General features: G+C 38.7%; 1 protein-coding gene across 1 annotated transcript; it reads left to right on the top strand.

The window, feature by feature from the left end:
• The first annotated feature begins 2,591 nt into the window (after positions 1-2,591).
• Positions 2,592-22,314, top strand: NMBR (neuromedin B receptor). Its single transcript, XM_051801611.1, has 3 exons — positions 2,592-3,010; positions 17,154-17,502; positions 19,864-22,314. Exons 1-3 carry the CDS (start codon positions 2,595-2,597, stop codon positions 20,263-20,265), a joined length of 1,167 nt encoding a protein of 388 aa, XP_051657571.1. The 5' UTR covers positions 2,592-2,594; the 3' UTR covers positions 20,266-22,314.
• Positions 22,315-22,684: the final 370 nt, after the last annotated feature.

Here is a 22,684-nt window from a genome sequence, read left to right as displayed (position 1 = left end):
TGTATTCCCTTGTCTTTACACAGACATCTGTTGAACAACACTAGAATCATAATCTAAATTTTTGTTTTCTCTGAGCTGGAGTCACTCACTCTCTCCAAAGCTTATTTCCTTGCTGTTCAGAGTTCTGAAAAACATAGAATAGATAAAATCAAGTACCGATAAAAATCAAGAACATAAATTCACACTGAAAATGTTTCTAATTCCTTAACCTTAGGAATTACTGTGGACTAAAGGACAGATAAAATTTATTAGGATAGAAGAAATTCTCCTGGAAGGCAGCACTAGGAGTGGTAATATTGTGCAACAAAAAGCAAGGAGTCTCACTTCTCTCCACTCAAACTGCAATAAGCTTCTGCCAATAGAAGCTTTTAAAAAGTTCTTCTGATGATATTCATGCAAAAAGACTCAACTTCCTCTTGTCCCAAATAAATTAATATTAAATATATGTTGAATTTAAACTGTTCTCCCAATGGGAAGCATATTGATTGTTCATATATAAACCCACTTTCAAATAAATTAGCAAAAGGATCATACTCTCAGCGTTACAATTTAGCTCACAGTGTTAAAGACATATATTAGATCCCGCAACGGGAACCAAAAAGACTGATTCAGAGCGTTAGCAGAGACCGGAATATTGATGATCTTAGAAAAATTCATGTATGCTCAGCAAAGTAGAGGGTCACACCAATTTAGATAAATATCTAAGCCATCAGTAAGGCTGCCTCGGAGGAACTGTAGATGCATTTAACACTGTGTGGAGGAAACTTGATCAGTAACAAGAATCACTTCCAGAGGAGCTCTGTGACAATTCCAATGAGCCGCCTAGTGGTAAAGGTGAAGTCTCTAGCCTGATCTTTTCTGAGGCGAAGCACTGGCTGGGTCTCTAACAAATTATTCAGCATTATATGAATCAGTAATTTACACAACTTTAACACATTTATATCTTCAGGGATGTGAGAAGAATCACAACGATCAATCAATTGATACAGAGAGGTGTAACTTTTAAGAAACATTAATGCTTTTTGTTTGATAATCTTAGTAAAAATTTATTTAAGAGAAATCTCTGATTTAATTCCTACACTAGACAGCATGCCATGGACAGACTATGTATCACTGCACATGGGACATGCTTTGCTTCTGATATTTGAGTGGACAGACTCTCCATACACCTGTCCTAAACTCACAGAGCTTCAAGAGAACTCTTAATAACATGAATAAGCAAGTTTGCTACAAGCTCATACATCCTCCTTTTGAAAAAAAGAAATAAAGGAATAAGTCTGCAGAGCATGTTAATGGCTAATGCTGTTATTCCTCTGCGTTAATACTTTGTCTTGAAAACTTCAGTTCAGTAGGTCTGCCTGTCTTCCAGCATATCTACACGGCTATGTACATTCATGGCTTCTGCTGGAAACAGATGGAACTGTTTGGAAAGCCTACACACGTGCAGACACTAGGAAGTAAAAGACATTACCTCACTGAAAAGCGAGAAACACTAGGGACAAATGCTACTCTTCAAAAAGGCAAACAACATTCATTCTCCACTGTGTTATACCATTTGCATAGTAAGTCACGGATAAAAGACACCACCTGTCTCCCTTTCCATGTCGAGACCACTATGAAATGCAACTTCGCGAATCAAACCCTAAAACTTTAAACACAGCTGATGCCTTTGAGTAAAATCTATGCAGAACCCACAAATGGATGTCAGGAATAAAATCGCTTTATTTCCAAGTCCCTCGCTCCCCGTCACCCTGCGTTTCAAAGCGCCGTGGTTTCACCTGGGTAAAATGCTGGAAGACTGGTTTCCGGAGGCGATCCCGCGTTCTGCCCGACGTGGCGGACAGCCCTCCGGTTTGTCGGAGAGCACCTCTCGGGGACTGCTTGCGGAAGGCAGCGGCGGGGGGTGAAGCTCCCCTCGCCCCTCCCGCTCCTCCCGTCGTCTCCATCGCGCTCAGGGGCTGGGACCCCGCGGGACGGCGTCGGCTCCGGGATCCGCCTCTCCCTTTCGCGCAAGATCCACCTCGGCAGCTCGGGGCTGGGGGCGAGGGCACAGGCGCCTGCAGGAGGAGAGGCGGGGCGGCCCCTCCCGGTACCAGGTATAAACCGGGGCTGCGGAGTAAGGAGGGAGCTTGCTCTGCGCCTCACCCCCGCCTCCGGCGCCGCCGCCCGCAGCTGCGGGCCGAGCAGCGCCGGCGCCGCTGGACAGCGCTGGCGGCCCCGGGGCCGCTGCGGGCGCGGGGAGGTGGCCGGACCGAGCATCCGAGGGCTCTCCCGGGGACGAGGGCAGGCGGCCGCTGTCCTGACGGCGTTCGCTGCCCGCAAGGCTCAGGATCTCTTGCCCACCTGCCCACTGGGACAGGCTTGTGCGAAAAGCCGAGGGGCAGAACATGGGAATTTTTATTTCCCTCCCCCGCCACTGCACCGTTGGACATTCTTCTGCATTTCTGAAGGGAAAAAACTCGTCAAAGAAGGGGAAGGAAGAAAGGCAGTAGGGAAGGGGGGAGAAAGTTGGTTGACTTGCAGAAAAGTAAAGCTTTCCAGTGGCTCCCACTGCACTTTGCGCTAGAGATCCTCAGTCCACCCGAAGCTGGAGGATGGAGCCAGAGCTCTCGCCCGAGCTCACAACAATGCCCCTTGGGGAGAATGGGAGTGCCCACCTGGTGCCCGACACAGCCCTGCTGCCCCCAGAGAAGGGCACGGCCATGTTCATCATCCGTTGTGTGATCCCATCGCTTTACCTCCTCATCATCACTGTCGGCTTGCTGGGCAACATCACACTTATGAAGATCTTCATTTCCAACAGTGCCATGAGAAGTGTGCCCAACATCTTCATCTCCAGCCTTGCAGCTGGTGATCTGCTGCTGCTAGTGACCTGTGTCCCCGTGGATGCCTCCCGGTATTTCTCTGAGGAATGGCTCTTTGGGGAGCTGGGCTGCAAGCTCATCCCTGTCATCCAGCTCACCTCCGTTGGTGTCTCCGTCTTCACTCTCACTGCCCTCAGTGCTGACAGGTAGGAAAGCTGGGCTGCCAGTTCTCAGCTCTCTGCAGCTTGGGCAAAGGCTGGCCGGAGCTAGCATGAAAGGTGAAGTGCCCCTCTGGATAAGGTGTCCCTGGTTTGCAGTCCCCTCATTCCAGCTTGTGAGGTGCCCGTGCTGCTTCCCTCACTGAGGATGGCAAGTCTGGTATTAACTGGAGTTAAAAGGTATCTGGAAATGGGTGTGCCTGGGCCTTCAGCTTCCAGGGTGTCAGCTGCAAAAACTGGGTTTAGCCCTGTCTTCTGCGCCTCTGGGATGGGCCTGTAACAGGCCATATACTGAAATCTTATTCTTTTGAGGAAGGTTTTAGATGCCAGATATGACCCTTGCCAAGTCACAGTGTTATGCTAACAGGCAGTGAGCAACTTAAACCAAGTCAAGTACAGAGGTACTTTTAATCAATTTGTTTCTTTCTGCTGAGAAAGTGTATGTACGTGTATCTGTACCTTAGTAGAAGAGCAGGTTACCAGAGGTGACTGCCAGAACTAGCTTGGCTTCTGGGAATTCAGAGGATCCAAACTGTTCTGTTGTAATTGTCAGTCTTAAACTTTTGTTCAAACTATTCTTTTTGTCTTCTGAACTTTTAGAAAAGTGGAAAAAAAAGAAAATACCCCAAAACAAATAGAAAGTAACACTTTCATCTTCAGTACTTGTCAAATTAGGAAGAAACAAAGAGCTGGATCCCCAATTTTTCCTTCCAATTACTGTGAATGGGTACTTAAGGAATTTATAACAACTGAGTGCCTGTTGGACTGTGCTTCAGGCTCTGAAAGACAAAATCTTACAGTGTAATTGCAACCTTGAATTAAATGAAATTATCTTTCTTCTGTTATCTAAGCAGGGTTTTTTTAAGTCAGAAATGAAAATATTTAATTCATTCTCCATAGAAATTATCCCATTTTATTTTGTTGGGTTTTAAACCGAGGCACTGCATTATATTGGTGCATAATGTGAAGTCTTGAGTTTAGTGATATATCTTCACAATTACAGTAATGTTTCTTTAAAACTAAACTTTCTTTAAAACTTAACCCCTTTTTTTTAATAGGGTCTTGTAATTTTTGGGGTTTTTTTTGCTAATTCAGTAAATTGTTTGATTACACCTGAGGATAGTCTTCAGTAGACATAAATTTCAGTTGTATTCGAATCAGGACTGAACACACTTGTCTATAAAGACTTCATAACTTATGAAAATTGGTTATATTTTTTTAATAATAGCTTGCAAAACATACCTTAAAGTGAACACCTGTAGCACTCCGATTAACTCAGTTAAAGAGTATGTCAAAATCTGTCCTTAAAGAGCCAAGGAAACCCTGCAGTGCTCTTTCTGCTCTATTTCCACTGTTTAAAATTATGATTGTGGTATCTTATTTGAAAAGGGAAGAAGTTGCTTGTAGTGGAGATCGTTTCCCAGTGAAATGTAATGTGAGAGAATGCCAGTGATTTAAGTGTTCATTCATTTGCTTTTTATATGGATTTGGAGCACTCATTGTTTGATCCTTCCTTTAATATCAGTAAAGATTGAAGAAGTAATAATGCTGAATCTGTTTACACTGAAAGCATTTAGGATTGCACATACCAGAAAACAGCTTCAGTTTGTGTGCTGAGATCATATAAGCTCATAATAAATACATTCCTCTAGCATTTTGGAGTCTGCAGTATATACCAATGTCAGAAGTGGGTTTTACTAGGAATTAAACAACTCTGTTTCTTTAAACTCTGCAATTTTATTTTTGGTTACTGAGAAAAAAAGCATTTATTTTCCAGTCAGAAGATCAGCCACTGACTTCAGAGACCAGTCTCCTAGGGGCCCAAGATATCGCTGAGTGAAGCTGGCTAAACTGTCGGTGGAGTTTGAGCTGGAATCACATCTACTTTTTTTTGTACGACACTTGTGTTGAACTAGAGGGTCCACTGGTGTGGAGGGGTTTGCATCACACTAATTTGTAGCCTGATCCTAACATGTGTCGTCTTGACTAGATCAGTTATGGGTAATTATGCAGGCAGATCAGGAGTGGTGGCAGCATCCTGCACCCAAGAGGTGCTGAGGAGGTGAGGCCTGGCTGGGTGCAGTGTTTTCTCTAGATAAGTGAATCTAGCATAGAATATTTGTATGTAGTGATGTCACTACATGGGCTCCATTATAATCCAGTACATATTTGGTCTGATACACAATGTCTTCTCTGTCTCTTTCACAGATAATGCTCAAAGTACATTTTAATATATGATAATTAAAGCCTTTCCTGCTTTTTATTCCCTGTTACCATGGGACTCTATGGAATGCCAGACATTGATTCCACTAAGGAACAGATTTAGGAATATTTAGAATTCTTTGCAACATGCCTGCGTGAATTAGGATAAGGAAGGTTGTCTTGGTTTCCACAGTGTAATTAGCACTTATTGCTTATGTGGAAATTCTGCATGATGGTTTACATGTATGTTGATAATTTAACAAAAGCAGCTACAGAAGCTATAAACTCTGAATGACTGTTACCAACAAACTGAAGATTTAAGGAAGAAAAAAAATAGTACTAATTGCGTATATATATATATATTCTAAAGTTGCTTTATTTCATATGGATTTTTGTCACAGAAGTCCCTTTCAGCATCAGTAATGCTTTCTGTCTGACAAACATGCACCTTTTAACTGAAAGCTTCTTTATCTTGTACTGAGATGGTTTGAGTTTTGTTTTGGGTTTGGGGTTTCTTTGTGTATGTGTACAAACATGATATGTAATTTTTAACAATTCTTCCCAGTCTTCCCTAGAGCACACTTGGAAACTGAAATTAGCAGCACACAGCATAGGTTGCTACCCACCCCCATCACAGGAATAGAAGCTGGTTCTTCCCATCCCTGAACTCCTGGTGGCCTGACTGACCAGGGAGTGGTGCCCAGATGCAGCCCCACACATGTTGGGGCAGAGAGGGATGGGAGTGGTAGAGATGGTGGGGATGGTGGTGGTAGAGATGATGCACTGGTGGTGCAGGGTGTTGGTGTGAGAGCAGGTTGCGATCTCCCTCTGCTATGGTGTGGGGAAGGCAGCATAGGAGCTGTGCTGCTGAGCCAGACATCCCTTCTCACTGCCATGCAGGAGATGTGTAGGGACAGCACCCGTGCCCCCCATGGCCACTCTTCTCTATTGTGGAGAAACCAGATCACGTCTGGAAATGCTAATATTTCTCTGGTTTATAAAACCAAGGAAAAAAGAGAAGGTGGATTACAGAAAGAGAAAACCTAGTAATTACAGTGGATGACAAATGAAAAAAAAAGAAGGGGGCTGAAGGAGAAAAATATACTAAACAACAAAATAAAAGGAACTAAGGGCACCATAGGGCAGAACACCCCCAATAGCACTCAACACACCCTGAAAGTGCCCACAGGGCTGATGTATGAAGGCCAGGGGTGCACTTCCTAAAGATGCGATGGGACAAGGAATTAAAAGTGGGGTCTCTGATGAGCTTGTTTCTCCAGGGTTCATGAACTGCAGTTTTGACCAGATCTAAAGGATATTACTGAGAAAGTCCTAGGATTTGGTGTGGTCTTTGATAAGGAGGATAAAAATAAAGAGCGTGAAGTGTTGCCAGAGGTACTGCAGCATGACACACATGAAGAAAATGTGTGCCAATATCTCCTCACTGCAAAAAAGGGCAGAAGCCACAGATGAATCTGACTTGGACCATCCCATGAACTTGTTCACTACTCCAAGGAGTGCCTTTCCAACTTATGTCCATGGTGGACCATGCAGTTAGCTCAGAATGCAAACTGGGCCCATGAGGTTCCTCACTCTCTTCTCAGAGTAAGAGGTCTTGCTGCTTTGTTCCTGGGAAGGAGTCTAGGTAGGGCAAGGACCTGTTCCTGGTAAGGAATCCAGGTAGGGTAAAGACATAGACAGCAAGAACAGAAAGGTGTTTCCAAGGTGCTTTTCAGAGCTAGCGGTCTGAATGACACGTAAACCTTGGTGTGGAGGGGTGGCTGGAAAAGCTCAGGAGGCAGTGAATTAAGAGTGAGTAACAATATGTGCCTTTGGCCATTACTGCATTATTGTGTGGTACCCACAAAATGCCAAGACACTGGAGTAAACTTTGAAGGAATATATGTCAGTGTCTTCAAACAGCTCTAGATTTGTCCCACATAGTCTTTTCTTTTCTCCTTGGCTGTGGTTTATGCCTCATTTTTAATGTAATCTGTAACAATAGGATTAAATTTAATTCTGCTACTTTTCCTACATTGAATTTTCTTTCTAATGAAGGATTTAAATGTGTTAGCTCAAATGCAGTCCTGCTACACTCTAATGGAGACAGCAAAGCTGAACTCACCCTGCTGCAGTTAAAATAGCATCCTCTTTGCTTTCTTTCTAAAAAGTGTGACGTAAGGACACCTTTGATGAGACAAATACTTGATTAACCAGGTAAGAGTTTGAAAATTTAAATTCATACTTAAATAACTAAATACAGTGCCTGAGATGTTTAAAATATATTCTATAGATTTGCATAGCTAAACTATTTGATCCTTCTTTTGTTGGTTTTATTTCTTTGTTTATTTGCTTTAAACGTGTAAGATAGTAATCTGTATTTTTAAAACTGTAAAAAGGCTAAAAAATGGTTTTTGCAAGTTTACTATTTATGTGATGACTTCTGATGACAGTTGGTAACAAAATCCGTTTTGGCTCAGTTTGCATGTCTATTATATCCCTTTTTTGGGGGAACTAGGGAAGTGTTTTGAAGATGCTCAGAAGTATAAAAAGCTCCACTAATAACTCCTTTAGGTTTTTCATTAGTAATAGCACCTTAATAAAAATTTCTTTTTACTCTTTTCAGAACTTACTTACTGTTTCTTCTTTTGTTATGGAAGATGCTGATTCAGGCTGAAATACTGTGATTGGAGAAATGTGAAATCCTCATTTCTTATTACATGTGGTGGAGCAGGTGAAGCAGGAAAGTGGACATGATTTCCTTTTGAGCTCTTATAGCTGATATTCAGGGATTAAAGAGCCTTTACAAGGAAAGTAGTATTAAATGACATCTTGAAAATTAACTGAAGAATAAAGAAAAAAAATCAAATGTAAAATGAAAGATTATCTGTATAGGAGAAAAACTGTATATAGTAGATGGGGAAAAAAAAATTATATGGACCAAGTAGAAGTATGAATCTTCTTAGAAACACATACACTTGAGGTAAATGTATTGAATGAATGAGTCACTGAAGAACATTAAAATAAATCACAGTCCAGATGTTTCTCTCACTGTAGGCTGTAGCAATATGGTTATAATTGTGCAATAACAGGCAAAGCAAAAGAAAAATAAGAGTCATTTGGCAAGCTTTGTCTGTCACATTTTTTCAACTCGTATTTTAGTTTATGTGTGACAACTTGATTTACAAAATAAACCTTGCTAAAACACCTTTGTCAAGTTAAACAGTGAAGCCTGTTCTCACCTATCTCCACTCTAAAATGTTCTTATTGATTTATATTCATTTTATACAGATGAAAGAATATGATGGCAAATATTTCAGAAGAAACAAAAGGGATGTCAGAAAACTCCCATAGAACATTGCAGAAAGAATTTTATGTCTGGAGTAGGTTAAAGAGTTAACTATTCTAGGGTAATATTGTCCAAGCCAGGCAAGTCAAATCAACTGTTGGAGAAATTCCACTTGTGTCCATTTTGCACAGCTGAAAATGATTTTTCAGTAAATAACATTTTCCTCCCAAGTTAGGCAACTGTTTCTCAAAATTCATGCAGACACCTACATCTGTTAAACTCCTGCCTTTGTGCCTGTGTCCTGTGTGTGCTCTTCAACTCATACAGAAGCAGCTTAGATAGAGGATGGCAAAGTGAGAAATGGCTGTGATGTTTATCCTGGTCAGTGATCAATGCAGTGGCTGTGTTGCGCTGGCAACAGCCAGCTTTGCTTTGACTAATGCAAATGCCAGTGTCCAGTAGCCTTTCACAGGCCACAACCTAAACCCTGGGAGGCAGTTTCAAAAGCATCCCTCCTGTTTCCGGCTTCTTTGATCAATTCAGTAAAAGCCTGTGCCGGGGACAGACAAAATAGCTGCTAAACACCAAATCCAGCCCAATTCTTACCAAGCATGTAAATCTCCATTCATTTATTTTATCTGTTTGGCTCTTGCCATGACATGGTACACAACTACCTTGTATATTACATTGCAATGGGTTAATACAAATCGAACTGTTGGAATCCTCAAGTCTGCATTTGTCATGTCCTTAGAAATTATGTCAAAGATCAAGTGTGCTTTCTTTAGGGAAAAGCTTTTACATGTTTACTGTGATGATAAATTTGTTAGAGAATAAATAATAGATCTCTTTTCTATGTGTGCAGTGTGATGGAACTCTCAAATATTCTCCGGAAAAGGGACAGTTTAATTGAGTCCTCATTTTGAATAGTTTAATTATAGAAGAACTTCTGTATTTATCATATGAGTTTTGCTGCAGAACCATTCTTCCAGACTATATATTCCAGGTGCTAAATTATTTTTATGTGTTTTTATATGTACTAATGAAACAATGTATATGCAGTCACAATCCCTAGGTCTAGACATGTATCTCCACTACGAAATTCTAAATTTATGCTGAGATTCAGCCAAGTTTGATGGTGTAATTACAAATGGCAAGTAAGTTATTACTAGTTCATGAAATTTGTGGAATGTATGAGGAAACCTCCTTTGGTGTCCATTACAGAGAAGTGTGTTTTGGCATTAACTTCACACAACTTGTCAGATATCAGAGAAAATAACCAGAGACAAACAACCCACATGAAGCTTGGTGTAATTACATCTGCTGCATACAGGTTTGTATATTTCCAGCTTTGTGTGAGCATATATACAAATAAAATTGTGGTGTGTGTACAAACATGAAAGAAATGGATTATTCAATATGTTGTCATTGTATCTCGTATGATTTTGTTTTTTCCCTCACATGACTATCCCCAATATGGTTTCATTTTTTTCCAACTGATTTTCACAGTATTTTTTTAAAAATAGTGTCATGTTTGTGTTTTGGCTCCATGTTTGTCTGATTGTTTGTATTTTAAGGATTGCTATATTAACTTTTTCCTCTGATTTTTTTAATCTTCCCTTTTTTTCCATGGTATTTACTTGTTTTTTCCATCTACACTGATTTCAGGGTAGACTAAGAATAGAAGTTGCAAATGAAACTGAACTGGAAACTTTTAAAAAAGTGGCAGAGTGGAGCCTTCTAGATGATAATACTGGAGCAAATAAATGAAGTTGCTGCTTTTTGAATTTAGAAATTAGAGATTTGGGATCTAAATTCTCAAATAGTAAAATCTAAGTCTGTTCTAGATATATTAATAGAGATTTGGTTATTTAATTCTTCCTGGCTTGTAACATTTCTAAAAATCATCTGACCATGTGATGTTCTCTGCAATAGTATGCTATCTGCCATGGCATGGACTGTAACTGAGTTCCTCAAGGAAACGGGAGGAAATGTTTTGTAACAGCAGAACTTTTATAAAGGTAAACTGGCACTAAACATAGTTTACACTCAGGATTTCTGCTTCCAGGCACTTTAGTGTCTGTGACTGATATTTTTATTGACCTTCTGCTCCATCAGTGATGATTTTGTGAGATCTTCTTCATTCAAATATGTATAGATATTGTTGCTGGGAGACATGTAGTAAGCATGCCGTGAATATGCAGATAAGTATGCATCTCTGTCTCATCAATTGAAAGGTAGGGGTATCAATGGAATTTGGATCAAACCCATTTGGAGATACGGGTTTCTCTTTTCTCAAAGTCCTTTGACCCTTGAAGTTTCAGAACATAAACTCTGGAAGGATAAAACAAGATTAGTTCTTGTTTTCCAGGTGGTTTTTTTTTAAATGGAGAGCAGAGAACGAGTGAACAAAGCCAATAGTAGGTAAGGTGTCCTAGCTCCACATTGCAATGCCTAGTGTCTAGCCTAGGTGCTGACTTTCCCCTCCACCTCTCCACCCCTCCAGAGCAGAATCCAAAATCCAGAATCCCAAATTAGTGTTGGAATGAGGTAAATGCTCCAGAAAGGCAATAAAAGCCAAGAGCATACACATGCTAAACTGCCTTGTACTTTAAGAATAGGGTTCTCTCCTCACAAGTGAAATGTTAATTTTGAGCTGCTGTCTAGCAGGCCTGATCAATGACTCTCAGACACCCTGGCTGAATGAATGGCTCCATTTTGTTCTTGGAGAGCTGGTACCAGAGCTGCCTTTGCCATGGCAGTTTTGTGAAGGTTAATGATTTTGGTGTGCTCCAGTCATTATTTAAACACAACTTTGAGATCAGGCTCCTCAGCTTTTCTGTGCTTAGCTACAGGATCCTAATGAAGCTTAGATGCCAGCTAAGTAGGTACAATCCTGGCATGCACAGCAGGGGAAATACAACTGCTTGCTTAGTTTAGAAGTTAAGAAAGAATGTGCACAGCAGATTGGAACGGGCCACCATTGTGCGAGGCTTCTGGATAATGTTTTTGGGACCAGGCACCTGAAAGTGTGTGGGGTTTTTGCCATACACATAAATATGTTTGCATATATTTATGTTTTATATATATATATTTTCATATATATATATATACTCACAAACCCATATTCAACAGTACCAAAGCATAGGCCTGAGTGCTGGAAGTCAACCATTTGTCAAACAGTTGTTAGAGCAGTTCATGGTGTGGTTTTCACCCGGGTCAATCAATATTCTCCTAAACAATTTCTAGGCATGATCCAGTATTAAACACAAGCTCAGAGGCCATTACCAATAGAAGTGTAAACTGCCTAATTTTGTTGGAAGTGGTGGTCTCATATTGGGATATTAAAGAATTGAACTAGTCATGGATGTCCAGCCAATGCCACTTGTCCTCCAGGCCTAAGAATAGACTCTAGCACTATTTAGTTTGCTCATATAAATGTAACATAAGTGTTTATTAGATTACATTCATGTTTGCTTGTCTTATCTCATCTTGTCTCTCCTCTCTTTTCTACAAGTAGAAACTTAGAGAAACTGCAACTCTAATGAACGCCTCTTTGTCTTAAGATATGTGAACATATGTTGATGAGTGACTTGGAATTATCAAACTTAAATATAAATTTACTGGGAATACTGAAATATATGAACTTTTCTGAATAATAACCACTGAAACAATTTACTAATTTTTCTTTCAGGAGGAGAATTGAAGAAATTACTGATGGTACTTTTAACTATTGCAGTTATAAATAAATGACTTTAGAGAAGTAGAACTAAAAATCCAGATTGTGGGCAATGAGTCAGCATTGCAAGATTTGTACGAGCTTGTAAGAAGCATAGTTATCTAATGTGAGGTGAATAGCAAGGGGAAGAAGTAGCAAGACAACAAAAATGAAAAAGAAAACCAAAATTTCTTCTCTGATACACTGAGTGGACAGGACAGGTAATATATTTCATGCAGAAACACTCATCATCCTGGGAAACTTCTGTTTTGATTGTTTTCAGGGTGGAGAAATCATCAACCAAAAGTTTAAATCAGACTTTTTTGTCGAAGCATTATTGATAGCTTTTTGGCTCAACAAAGCATATTTCTGTAGTAGAAAACTTTTTTGCCTTGGGAAAATCTTGGGATTTTCCCCTTAAGAAACACAGAACACATGTCATTGACATTCACTTTAAGTGTGTTTACACATGGTCTGCTGGTCTTCATTTCAAATACTGTTCATTATATCAAGAGGTGCTCATTCCTGAGTGAATGCAATTCTCTGCCTTTAAGAGATAAGCACAGAATAAAAATATTGGGACTATCTGTGGAAAAAAACACATTAAGATATCTTTTTTGCATTGCAAGAATTTGTAAGAATAAAATAGAATAAATGCAAATTTCAGACAGTTTGTCTGTTGTGAAAGAAATTCCCACAACACAAATGTGGGACATCAAATGATCCCATATTGTTCTCGGCTAGATAAATTGTTCTCCTCTTAATTATTCAACTGGAGTTGAGTCAAATGAACTGCCATACAAGGAAAAGGACTTTGGTCCTATCCAAAATTTCATTCTACTGTAGTGGAATGGACATGGTATTTGTATTTTCAACAAATACTGACCATACAGCTGTGTTTTCTATTCAGATATGTTTTATGTTGTTAGGTTTTTTGTGTTTGAAATCACCATGCAGTGACACAATAAAAGATTATCACATGAATGGTTTTGGTAAATGACTCTAGTTTTCAGGAAATGCAGTACTATGGCACAGCAACATCACTTAAAAAAATTTATTTATGAGTAGGCAAATTATACCAACCCCTCCAGCTTCAGGATTGAAATGAAAATTAAAGCCAGATAATATGGATTTGCCCTCCCTGAATTGTGTCTCTCCTTGCTTTATGACACTTCATTATTATATTTATTTTCATTGTGATGGCATGTAGAAAACTAGATTATAAATTAGTGTCCTATTTGTGATAGGTGCTATATAAACAGGAACAAGAAGAAAGTCCTTGATCTGAAGGGTTTTTAAGAAATGACAACAGACAATCCAGAATCAAAAGGGCAAGGAGATATTGTGGCAATTCTGGTTGGAATTGTTGGCTGTTATCTTAGTCCAGTTGCTGCCTAAGTGTTGTCTAGATGCTTCGTGTTGGGTTTTTTTTGTTTGTTTGTTTTTAAGGTCATCACAACTAAGTACTCTAGAAAAGGAAGCAGCAATGTAGTGGAAAGACAGCTTAGCTCTAAGCATGAAGCAGCTTCTTTTAAAGTCAAGTGTGTGGGAGGGGAATAGCATTGTGGAAGCAGCAGAGACAGGAATAGAGCTTTCCATTCTAGTTTGAAGCTGATAAATACCTTTACGAATGGCTTTGAAAACAAAGGTTAGGAGAATAAGATAGATTGGTATTTATAAGGTAGCAACAAGTTATAATGCTGGAGGAAGAGGATATTCTTTTCATCAATTTTTTGGGGTTGTGTAGAAGGGAGGAGATTTCTTTCTATTGATAAAACACTATACAAACAAAACCAATCTGCAGAATGGGCAAGTTTGTGCTTGTGTCTGTTGGCAGAAACCACAGCTCCACAGAAAGGAAGTGTTTCCTGAGTTGGGGTCTCTTTGTCAGCAGTCATAATGATAAAGGATATAGGAAGACAGAATTTACATGAAGGTTTCTAATTAAAACCAAATGCATATTTATGAATATTTCCTGAACTTCACATAAATCTATAATTTGCTTTTTTTCCATCAGCGAAGTAAAGGAAAAGATGGATTTATTTATTAATTTGACTAATTTGCACCTTTGCTCAATTTACTGGTGTTTTTTAATTGACGGAAAATATGCTTTTTTAAATTTGAATGGTTGGTGGTATGCTTTAGCCTTACATTGGTTTTATACAAAGAAAGAGTTTGTGTATTCACTTTGGGAACACTTCTCATTTCATTCAGTTTACATTTGATTTTACCTGTAACCTGTCTCTTTCTACTCTATATCTTTGCAAAGATATGAACAAGATGATGGATTTTGTACAGCACTTAGTGTCTTTTTCTTCTCGTTGACACTGAGTACTGTGAAGAACTGAGCCCTAGGAAGAAGAAGGACACTTGTAGTCAGTAAAGTAGCAAGTAGAATAAAAGAAATTTTTTTGTAGTAAACTCAGCTGTTTTGTGAAAAGGGGCACTTTGCTCCAATGCCTTCCAACTGGAGTCAGTCATAGCTCAAGGAAAAGCATGATATTTTGCTGAAACAGCCAAAGTAGAAATATATGCCACATCTTTTTCTAATGTGAAGACTTCTGAAAAGATCTTCCATTTAGAGATTAACAAATGCTAAAACAATTATTTGTGATACGGTCATTGTCTTGGGTCATAGGGCTGTGGTCAAAATAGTTTGAAGTAATGCAATGGGAAAGAAAAGCTAAAAGTAATCTGTAGTACAATATATTATTTTTGTCCAATGCCCTCCCTATACCCCAAAGACCCCAAACCAGCTCTTCCCAAAGAATGTAAAGTTTTTTTAAAAATGAGCAGATGTAAGGACTTGACGTCACCTCAGTTGAATGAAATGAGATAGAGGGTCTGTCTCTATGTAATGAAATCAAGGCGGACAGCAATAGGAAGCAGTTATTGAATAATAAGGTCACAGTTTGTGTTGGGTAGTATTCATGCTTTGTGAAGAAGCTTCTGTCCTTCTTATGGCGGTATAAAGGATTTCTTTACACCTTGGTGTCCAGGGAGTTTCTCATTGTGCATTAGGAGAAATGGTAAACATAAATTAACAAAGACAGTTTGCTGAGTTTCATTTTCTAATGCATGATATGGGTGAAGATACAGTAAAAATCTTTCTGAATTCAGAGAAGATATGCACATAAATAGCCATTATTTTCAATTATTTAGTGATAAATAAATTATCACAATTCTGAGACAGAGGACTCCAAGGCACATTTTGACTCAAATATTCTCAGAAGAAAAGATACCAAGACAGTGCTCTGCTCCAGACATTTTCATGGCATAACCAGCTGCAGTGCTGATTGCCAGCAAACTCAAAGTTGCTGTGTGGTGGTACAGCTTTAATCCAAAATTCATCAAATATCTGCTCATGGTGTTGAGAAGCTATGAACTACCTGTCAGGACCTGCAAATTAGCCATAAAGGATATTTGGGATCACAACTCCATTTTCCAGCAGTCCCTTCAGCAACTATGTTATATTTGGGTATAAACTAACCCTTGGTATGTATTTAGACCCCTGCTCATAGCCATACATATTTAAATGTCTATATGCATGTATGTGTATCTAGATGCTTGGATATGGAGTTTTATCACAAAGTGATAGGCATCTAAGTTAGAGTTCTCAGTCTAATCTCACTGTATAGCTAACAGAGAAAAATAAACACCTGAGAGTGTGATTTAATGCACCTGAAATCTGAATCACTCTTTGAAAGTATATCTCCACTGACTAGAAAGACCTGAAGATGGATGAAGTTATGTACCTGAAGTATGAATCTCTCCTGACTCCTTTCTTCTTATCAAATTTTCCTTTAGATATTAAAGAAGAATATTTTTTCCAATTCTCAAAACTTTTGCTGTTTCAGAAAAAAACCCCAGCCGTTTCAAATCACATTGAAAATAAAAACAAAAGAATTGAGAAAGCTAAAAGAACTTATGAGACAAAGCAACCTTCCAAATTACCGCCCCTTAGACAAACTGAAATGTTCTGTTTAAGGTTTAGTTTTTAATAAAAACGTTAAAGCATAACTTACTTACAAAAAAAATAAATTAAAAAATCTAGGGAAAACATTAAGATATCCCCCCTAAATTTTTTTCAAAGTATATTTGCCCTTTTAGCATGTACATTTTCTTGTGGAAAATTTCAGTTTTTCTCCCTTCCTGCAATGATATTGTTTAATAAAATAATTCCTGACCAGAGTCTACCTCTGTTTGTTTACTTTACTTTGCTGTAGAGTGATATTTCCATTCTCTGCAATTCTTCCTGTTTTCATTGTAAGGGCTATGAAGTTATCAATTCCACAAAGGTTTACATGTAATCATATATTATGAGACAGTTTTCCAAAATGCAGTGTAGAGCAGCAGCTTCCAACTATGGATGTGGAAATGTTTACTTTATGTAAGAGTTTAATAGTTGCAGGCTGTTGGGAGTAATTTCTGCCTGACTTTATGGAGATGTATATATTCCTCTGAGGAGGACTGGGGCTATCCTAGAGTAGGAAAGCTATGGTGGCAGACAGGAAGGAACCCTGGGCTTCAGGAGCTGAGGAAGGAAGGAAATGCTAAGTGTGCGTGTGCTGGTACAAGAAGAAGGTGGAAATACAGAGGTAGGATGCACATTTGGGGATTTGCTGGGGGGTATTTGGAGAAAGAAAGTGCAGAGTCATGGCTGATTCTGGGCTTTCACCACACTGGCTTGGGATGGGCACCTACAGCCACAGGTTATGGTGCCTCCCTCTGCCACCTCTGATGAATATGTATACAAATAAAGGTAGAGATTTAGAGAATGCAAATTTAAGAAAGATTACAAGCCTCTTGACATTTCAAATAAGAGCAGAACATATTATTTTAATCAAAGCCATGAAGTGATCTTGTGCATCGCATGTTGAATTTGAATACCTTTTAATTTGCATCTGCATTTTGATCAATTTCAGGTACAAAGCAATTGTAAATCCCATGGACATCCAGACCTCCAGTGCAGTGCTGTGGACCTGTCTTAAAGCCACTGCCATCTGGGTAATCTCCATGCTCCTAGCAGTTCCTGAAGCAGTGTTCTCCGAACTGGCTCACATCAATGACACGGATAATGCCACTTTCACAGCGTGCATACCATACCCCATGACAGATGACATGCACCCAAAGATCCATTCTGTGCTGCTTTTCCTTGTATATTTCCTTGTGCCTCTTGTGATTATTAGTATCTACTACTATCATATTGCAAAGAGTTTAATAAAAAGTGCTCACAACATCCCTGGAGAATACAGTGAGCATTCCAAAAGACAGGTAAGCAATTTGCTTTTTACATCCTGTTGAAAGATTTGTGTTTTGTATACACTTATAAATGAAAGTAAAGGAATTATAACACCCAAATAGTTTGGATTTTACAGAAGATGAGTTCAGTTTCCACATGAACTAAGACAAGGATTATCTGAAAAATCTCCTAGTTTTCACAATTACTCAGTATTAAGCCCAGTATGTAAATTAATATGACCAAGGAAAAATATAAATTCAATGCCATCAATCCACATTCTTAACAGTAAATGACATTGGTACATGTGCTTGTATATGCTGTTAATTTAACCATTACTTGTGTTCTTACTAAAGAATGATGTTTTTTGTAGTTAATGTAGACAGGCTTCACCTGTCTCTATAGGCAACCATTTTGGGAAAGAAATCTTTGAGAATTGTCCCTCTTTTATTTGTGCTTGGAAATGAGAAAACTGACATAAGCAGGGAAAATTTATGTAGGAAATCTAAGGTCTTGTCAGACCAAGGAGTGCTGAAAAGATGAACACAGAGCATTAACTGATTATTTTTTGACTTTCTTAGTAGATCTTCCTTGGATATAATCCTGAACTCTCACTTTTCTAATATCCTTTCTGTTATAGATGCTATAACACTCTTGGTATAGATTCTGTATACCTTTGAGACAAAGCTTTTTAAAATGCCGGACAAAGCCATCTTCCCTGTAAGGCACAGGAAGCAGTAAGATAGCAACATTAGCAGGAACACTTACATGTACAAACACCAGTTTTGCAGTGAAAGTGCCTTGAACACTTTGCAAAAGCATTAGTAGTGATAGAGAAAAATACTTACACCTATTAAAACAACTTTGAATGATTTTCTCTTCCAGTATTTTATAAAACTACTTCCATACTAACTGAAATCTCCTTGCATATATAGTATGTGCATATTCATTTAAAGGAAAGGCTACATTCCCTCATGTCCTTTTTGAGCAGCATTTCATTTCTACTCTGGTCTGTTTCTTGTCAAAAGTGCGTACATATTAGCACTTCAGGTATTATTTTATTTTCTTGTGAAATATAGAGAGCCTTTTGGCTGAACTCTCTAGATGGAAAAAAAATGTTTAATTTATATCACATTTCTGAACTCACATGTATTTTCAAAGTAAGAACATATTTTTTTCATTCTACTTGTTTTTTTTTCTTTTTTTAATCTATGAGGCTCAGAAGAATAGAAAATTCTGGTATACTTGCATGTCTTCCAGCAAGAGGAAATAAATTCAGACTATTGCTATCAAATCATGTTTCTTTAGGCCAAGTGTAAAATTCACTCTCTGCCTCTGCATCTTTTAGTTTGCTCTTGCAATATGAGTGCAAATGCTACCAAATTGAAATGTTAGAGTTTTCCCATCTTTTGGGAATTCCCCGCTGTTTTTTGTTTAGATAGAGACAAGAAAACTACTTAAAGATTAATTTCACAAATTTTGAAACCCTGTTAGAATAAATTTGCTTCATTTTTTTTTTCCAGAAAATTGATCAGAGCTAGAAAACTTTCCCGCATTTGCAAAATTTTCATACCTCATATACATAATAAATCTTTTAGGAAGAATATGAAGAAACTTTCTGCCTCTCTTTGGTGCCTTCTATCTGTCCAGTCTCTGTCTCACTTTGGATTCACTGTGTAGGCTCATATCTTGCCAAATTTTCAGCCATTCTCAGTAGCGTCACTGTAATCCATTATAACTTAGTGCTGAAATTAAGGTACATTTCATGTCATTATTGAAGATTTAATGGAACCTTTCACTTTACCCTGGAATTAAGATGCTTTATACTGTGTAATGCAGTTTTGGTGGTTTCTCTAGGAGAGAGGGGCAAGCTGAGGCACTTCAGGAAAAACAATGGGATATAAATATATGTGTATATATATATAGAATGGCTAACACCCTAGTAATGTCTCTACATTTCATTCACAATGTCTCTAGATTTTAAAGCCAACAGTTTCTAAATAGCCTTCTAACTAAAACTTAAGTTTCAAGCCAAGCACTGAGATCTTGTCAGAAAAGATTACGGTTCATGACATCCTTTGGAGCTTACTTTTAGGCTAAAAGCCAATGTTTCCTTGGGTCATGAATCAGTCTTGCTGTGTATATCGTATAGAAAGAGCAACCTTGTGTAACTGCAAACAGCTAGGATCTGTCAGTGAAAGTAAACTGAAAGTGAGAAAGGAAAGTAAATGAGATGGGACAAGTAATTCAACCCCTGAAGGAAGCATTTTTACTGGCCTTACTTATGATAGTTTTTGAAGCTAATATAAAGCAAAATACTACATGTTTTAATTAAGTCTGTTATGTGGAGTAGTTCTATTCATTGTTGTTCATTTGGGTTCTCTTCATCTTTTTAGATGGAAACTCGGAAACGTCTGGCAAAAATTGTTCTAGTTTTTGTTGGCTTCTTTGCTATCTGCTGGTTTCCTAACCATGTGCTATACATGTACCGATCTTTTCATTACAATAAGATTGATCCATCAACAGGACATATGGTTGTTACCTTAGTGGCCCGAGTGCTAAGCTTCTGCAATTCTTGTGTCAACCCATTTGCATTGTATTTTCTCAGTGAGAGTTTCAGAAGGCATTTCAACAACCAGCTTTGCTGCAGGAAGAAAGCTCAGCAAGAGAGATCTGCCAGCTACTTGCACAACTCTTCTGCCATTCAAATGACTTCCCTGAAAAGCAATACCAGGAACACAGCAACTACCATGACACAACTGAATGGGCACAACTTGAAACAAGAAATGTCATTATGATTTAACATGTGTAATTTTTGACTGTGAAACAAATTTGAACATTTTATTTGCAGTTTGTAACTCACTTTTGGCTCTCGTGATTAGACTGTCTAAGTACTCAAAATAGAGGTTCTCTCAAAGTCTGGCCAGTATCAGATTATCTCACACCTAGTCTGACTCTTAGATAGAAATGAGCAGTACATTTTACTGAGAAACCAAAACTGACTGGTGTTACACTGTACTTTAAAGGACATGCTAGTATGTGTTTAACATGAAGGAAAGCAGGGTATCTGATATAATATTGCTTTAAAAAGTTCAGATTTTCCGATTTGAAAAAATATGTATTTTCAACTGAATATTGATCCAGGCTTATGTTTTACTCTAATAGATTTTGCATTATTTTAGCTGTGTGGTATCTACAAACATTGCTCATTAAGACTGTTAGGCATTTTGGACTCAATTAAAGGGCCATTGCAACACATAAATTCTAGTTTCAGATAAAAAAGTATTCAAGTATCGAGTGCCAGATCTTTACCTCATTGAAATCCACCTTGTTTGTTCACTTTGGTAGACATACATGATGAGATTTTACTCTTTGAAGCTTCTGTTTGCTGCTGAGGTCAGAAGTTTATCTGCTAAAATTTCATTCTTTTCATGGTTAACATATCAAAAGAAAAATGTGTGCAACATGCAGGTTTTCTAGAACTCAGTGTCTGAAAGCTCATTTCTCTGACTGTTAAGACTGTGGCACCATTGGTTTAGAGTTTCTACATGCTATATATTTGCTGCTAACTGATGTTGTTGATATCAGTACACAGCTAAGAAGGATGCTAAGTGTACTGGGAGGGCTGAACATTCAAGAAGGTAAAATTCTGAGTGGCTACTTCACAGGGGTTCTGTGGCAAGTCTTCATACAGCTCAGCAGGATCTCAGAGTGCAGAACACAGATTAATACCAGACAAAACCAAACTGAAGGATGCCATGCAGGAGCGCACTCAACATACTCTGATGGCTAAGGATCATCCAGACCATGGGTCAGACAAGTCCTAGCCTGAAACAACCCCCAGCTAATGAAACATGGGTGGCTGGCATGAGTAGCTGGCATTGGTTGCTCAGTACCAGCTGTTTACTTTCTGTGTTTTTAGCACATGTCTTATGAGGAGTTGCTGAATGAGCGGGAGTTATGTAGTCTGGAGAAAAGGAGGCTCAGGGGGACCTTATCAGTCTCTAAAACTCTGTGGAAGGAGGTTGAAGCCAGGTGGGGATGAGTCTCTTCCAAGTAATAACTGACAGGCCGAGAGGAAATAGCTTCAAGGTGTGTCAGGGAATGTTTAGATTAGATTTTAGGAAAAATGTTTTCACTGAAAGGGTGATCAGGCATATTAGAATAGGCTACCTAGGTAAGTGCTGGAATCACCATCCCTGGAAATGTTCAAAAAGAGTGTGTATATATCAGTTGGGGATATGGTTTAGTGGTGAACATGGTGGTGCTAGGCTAATGACTGAATGCAATGATCTTAGAGGTCCTTTCCAATTTTAACTATCTTGATTCTATTCTATCTTCTAGATCTACTCCTAATGCACACACTGTTTACCAGTCTCAACAAGGCTCCAGTACTGTTGGAAATCTGACACTTTTTCTTTTCCTGAAGGCTCATGTGCATAAATAGTCAATGCACTTCTGAAAATCCTGTCTGAGCTGCCTAAAAAAATGATTTTCTAATGTTTTTGTTAGTCATTCCAGTGCCACGGGCAGCATACATCTTTGTCATTATTCCTAGGAGGACATTTTCAAGGTACATGGTCAGTGTAGACCTGGGATTAAAACAACTGGGAATGCTGTGTGAGGCTCTAGTACCAATTACCATCATGTCCAGAACAAATTTGCTACGAGGATCTGCTCCTCTTTTTTTCAGTTACAGATCTCTGCTAGGGATACTCCATACAAAGTTTGCAAAACTACCCTTCAGATCTCAAGAAAGCAAGAAGTTCAGCCCTAAAATAATATATTTTTTTAAAAATTTTTTTAATCAGTTCACATGCCAACAGAGGTAGTCAACTAGGCACAAAGATGGAAACATATTTCTGCTGCTCAAGCAAGGCTGTTCATATAAAAGCTTCTGGGAGGAGTCAGAGCTGATTCCCCCTTACACAGCTGCACGGTGTCAGATGAATAATTATTCCCAAGCCAGGTGAGAGGCTAGCTGGGGCAGGGTTTGTTTTGTGTCTGAGCTTCAGAGAGAAAATGCTCACAGTGTCCTTCTTAGGAGAAGGGGCAGTAATGGCAGATAAGGGCACCTTGTGAAATTATTTTGTTATGGCCAGTTCATGAGCCAAATGTAATTTTAAATACCTTTCTCTTTGAAATTGGTTGGAACTGCACCAGTACAGATCTGTCACAACATTGTATCCTCGACTTCTGCAGTGACTTGTCTAAGGT

This window comes from Manacus candei, unplaced genomic scaffold (assembly GCF_025592945.1).
Source record: "Manacus candei isolate 608988 ecotype Guabito, Panama unplaced genomic scaffold, ASM2559294v1 h1tg000052l, whole genome shotgun sequence".
NCBI lineage: Eukaryota > Metazoa > Chordata > Aves > Passeriformes > Pipridae > Manacus > Manacus candei.
This window is presented reverse-complemented; position numbering and strand designations above follow the sequence as displayed.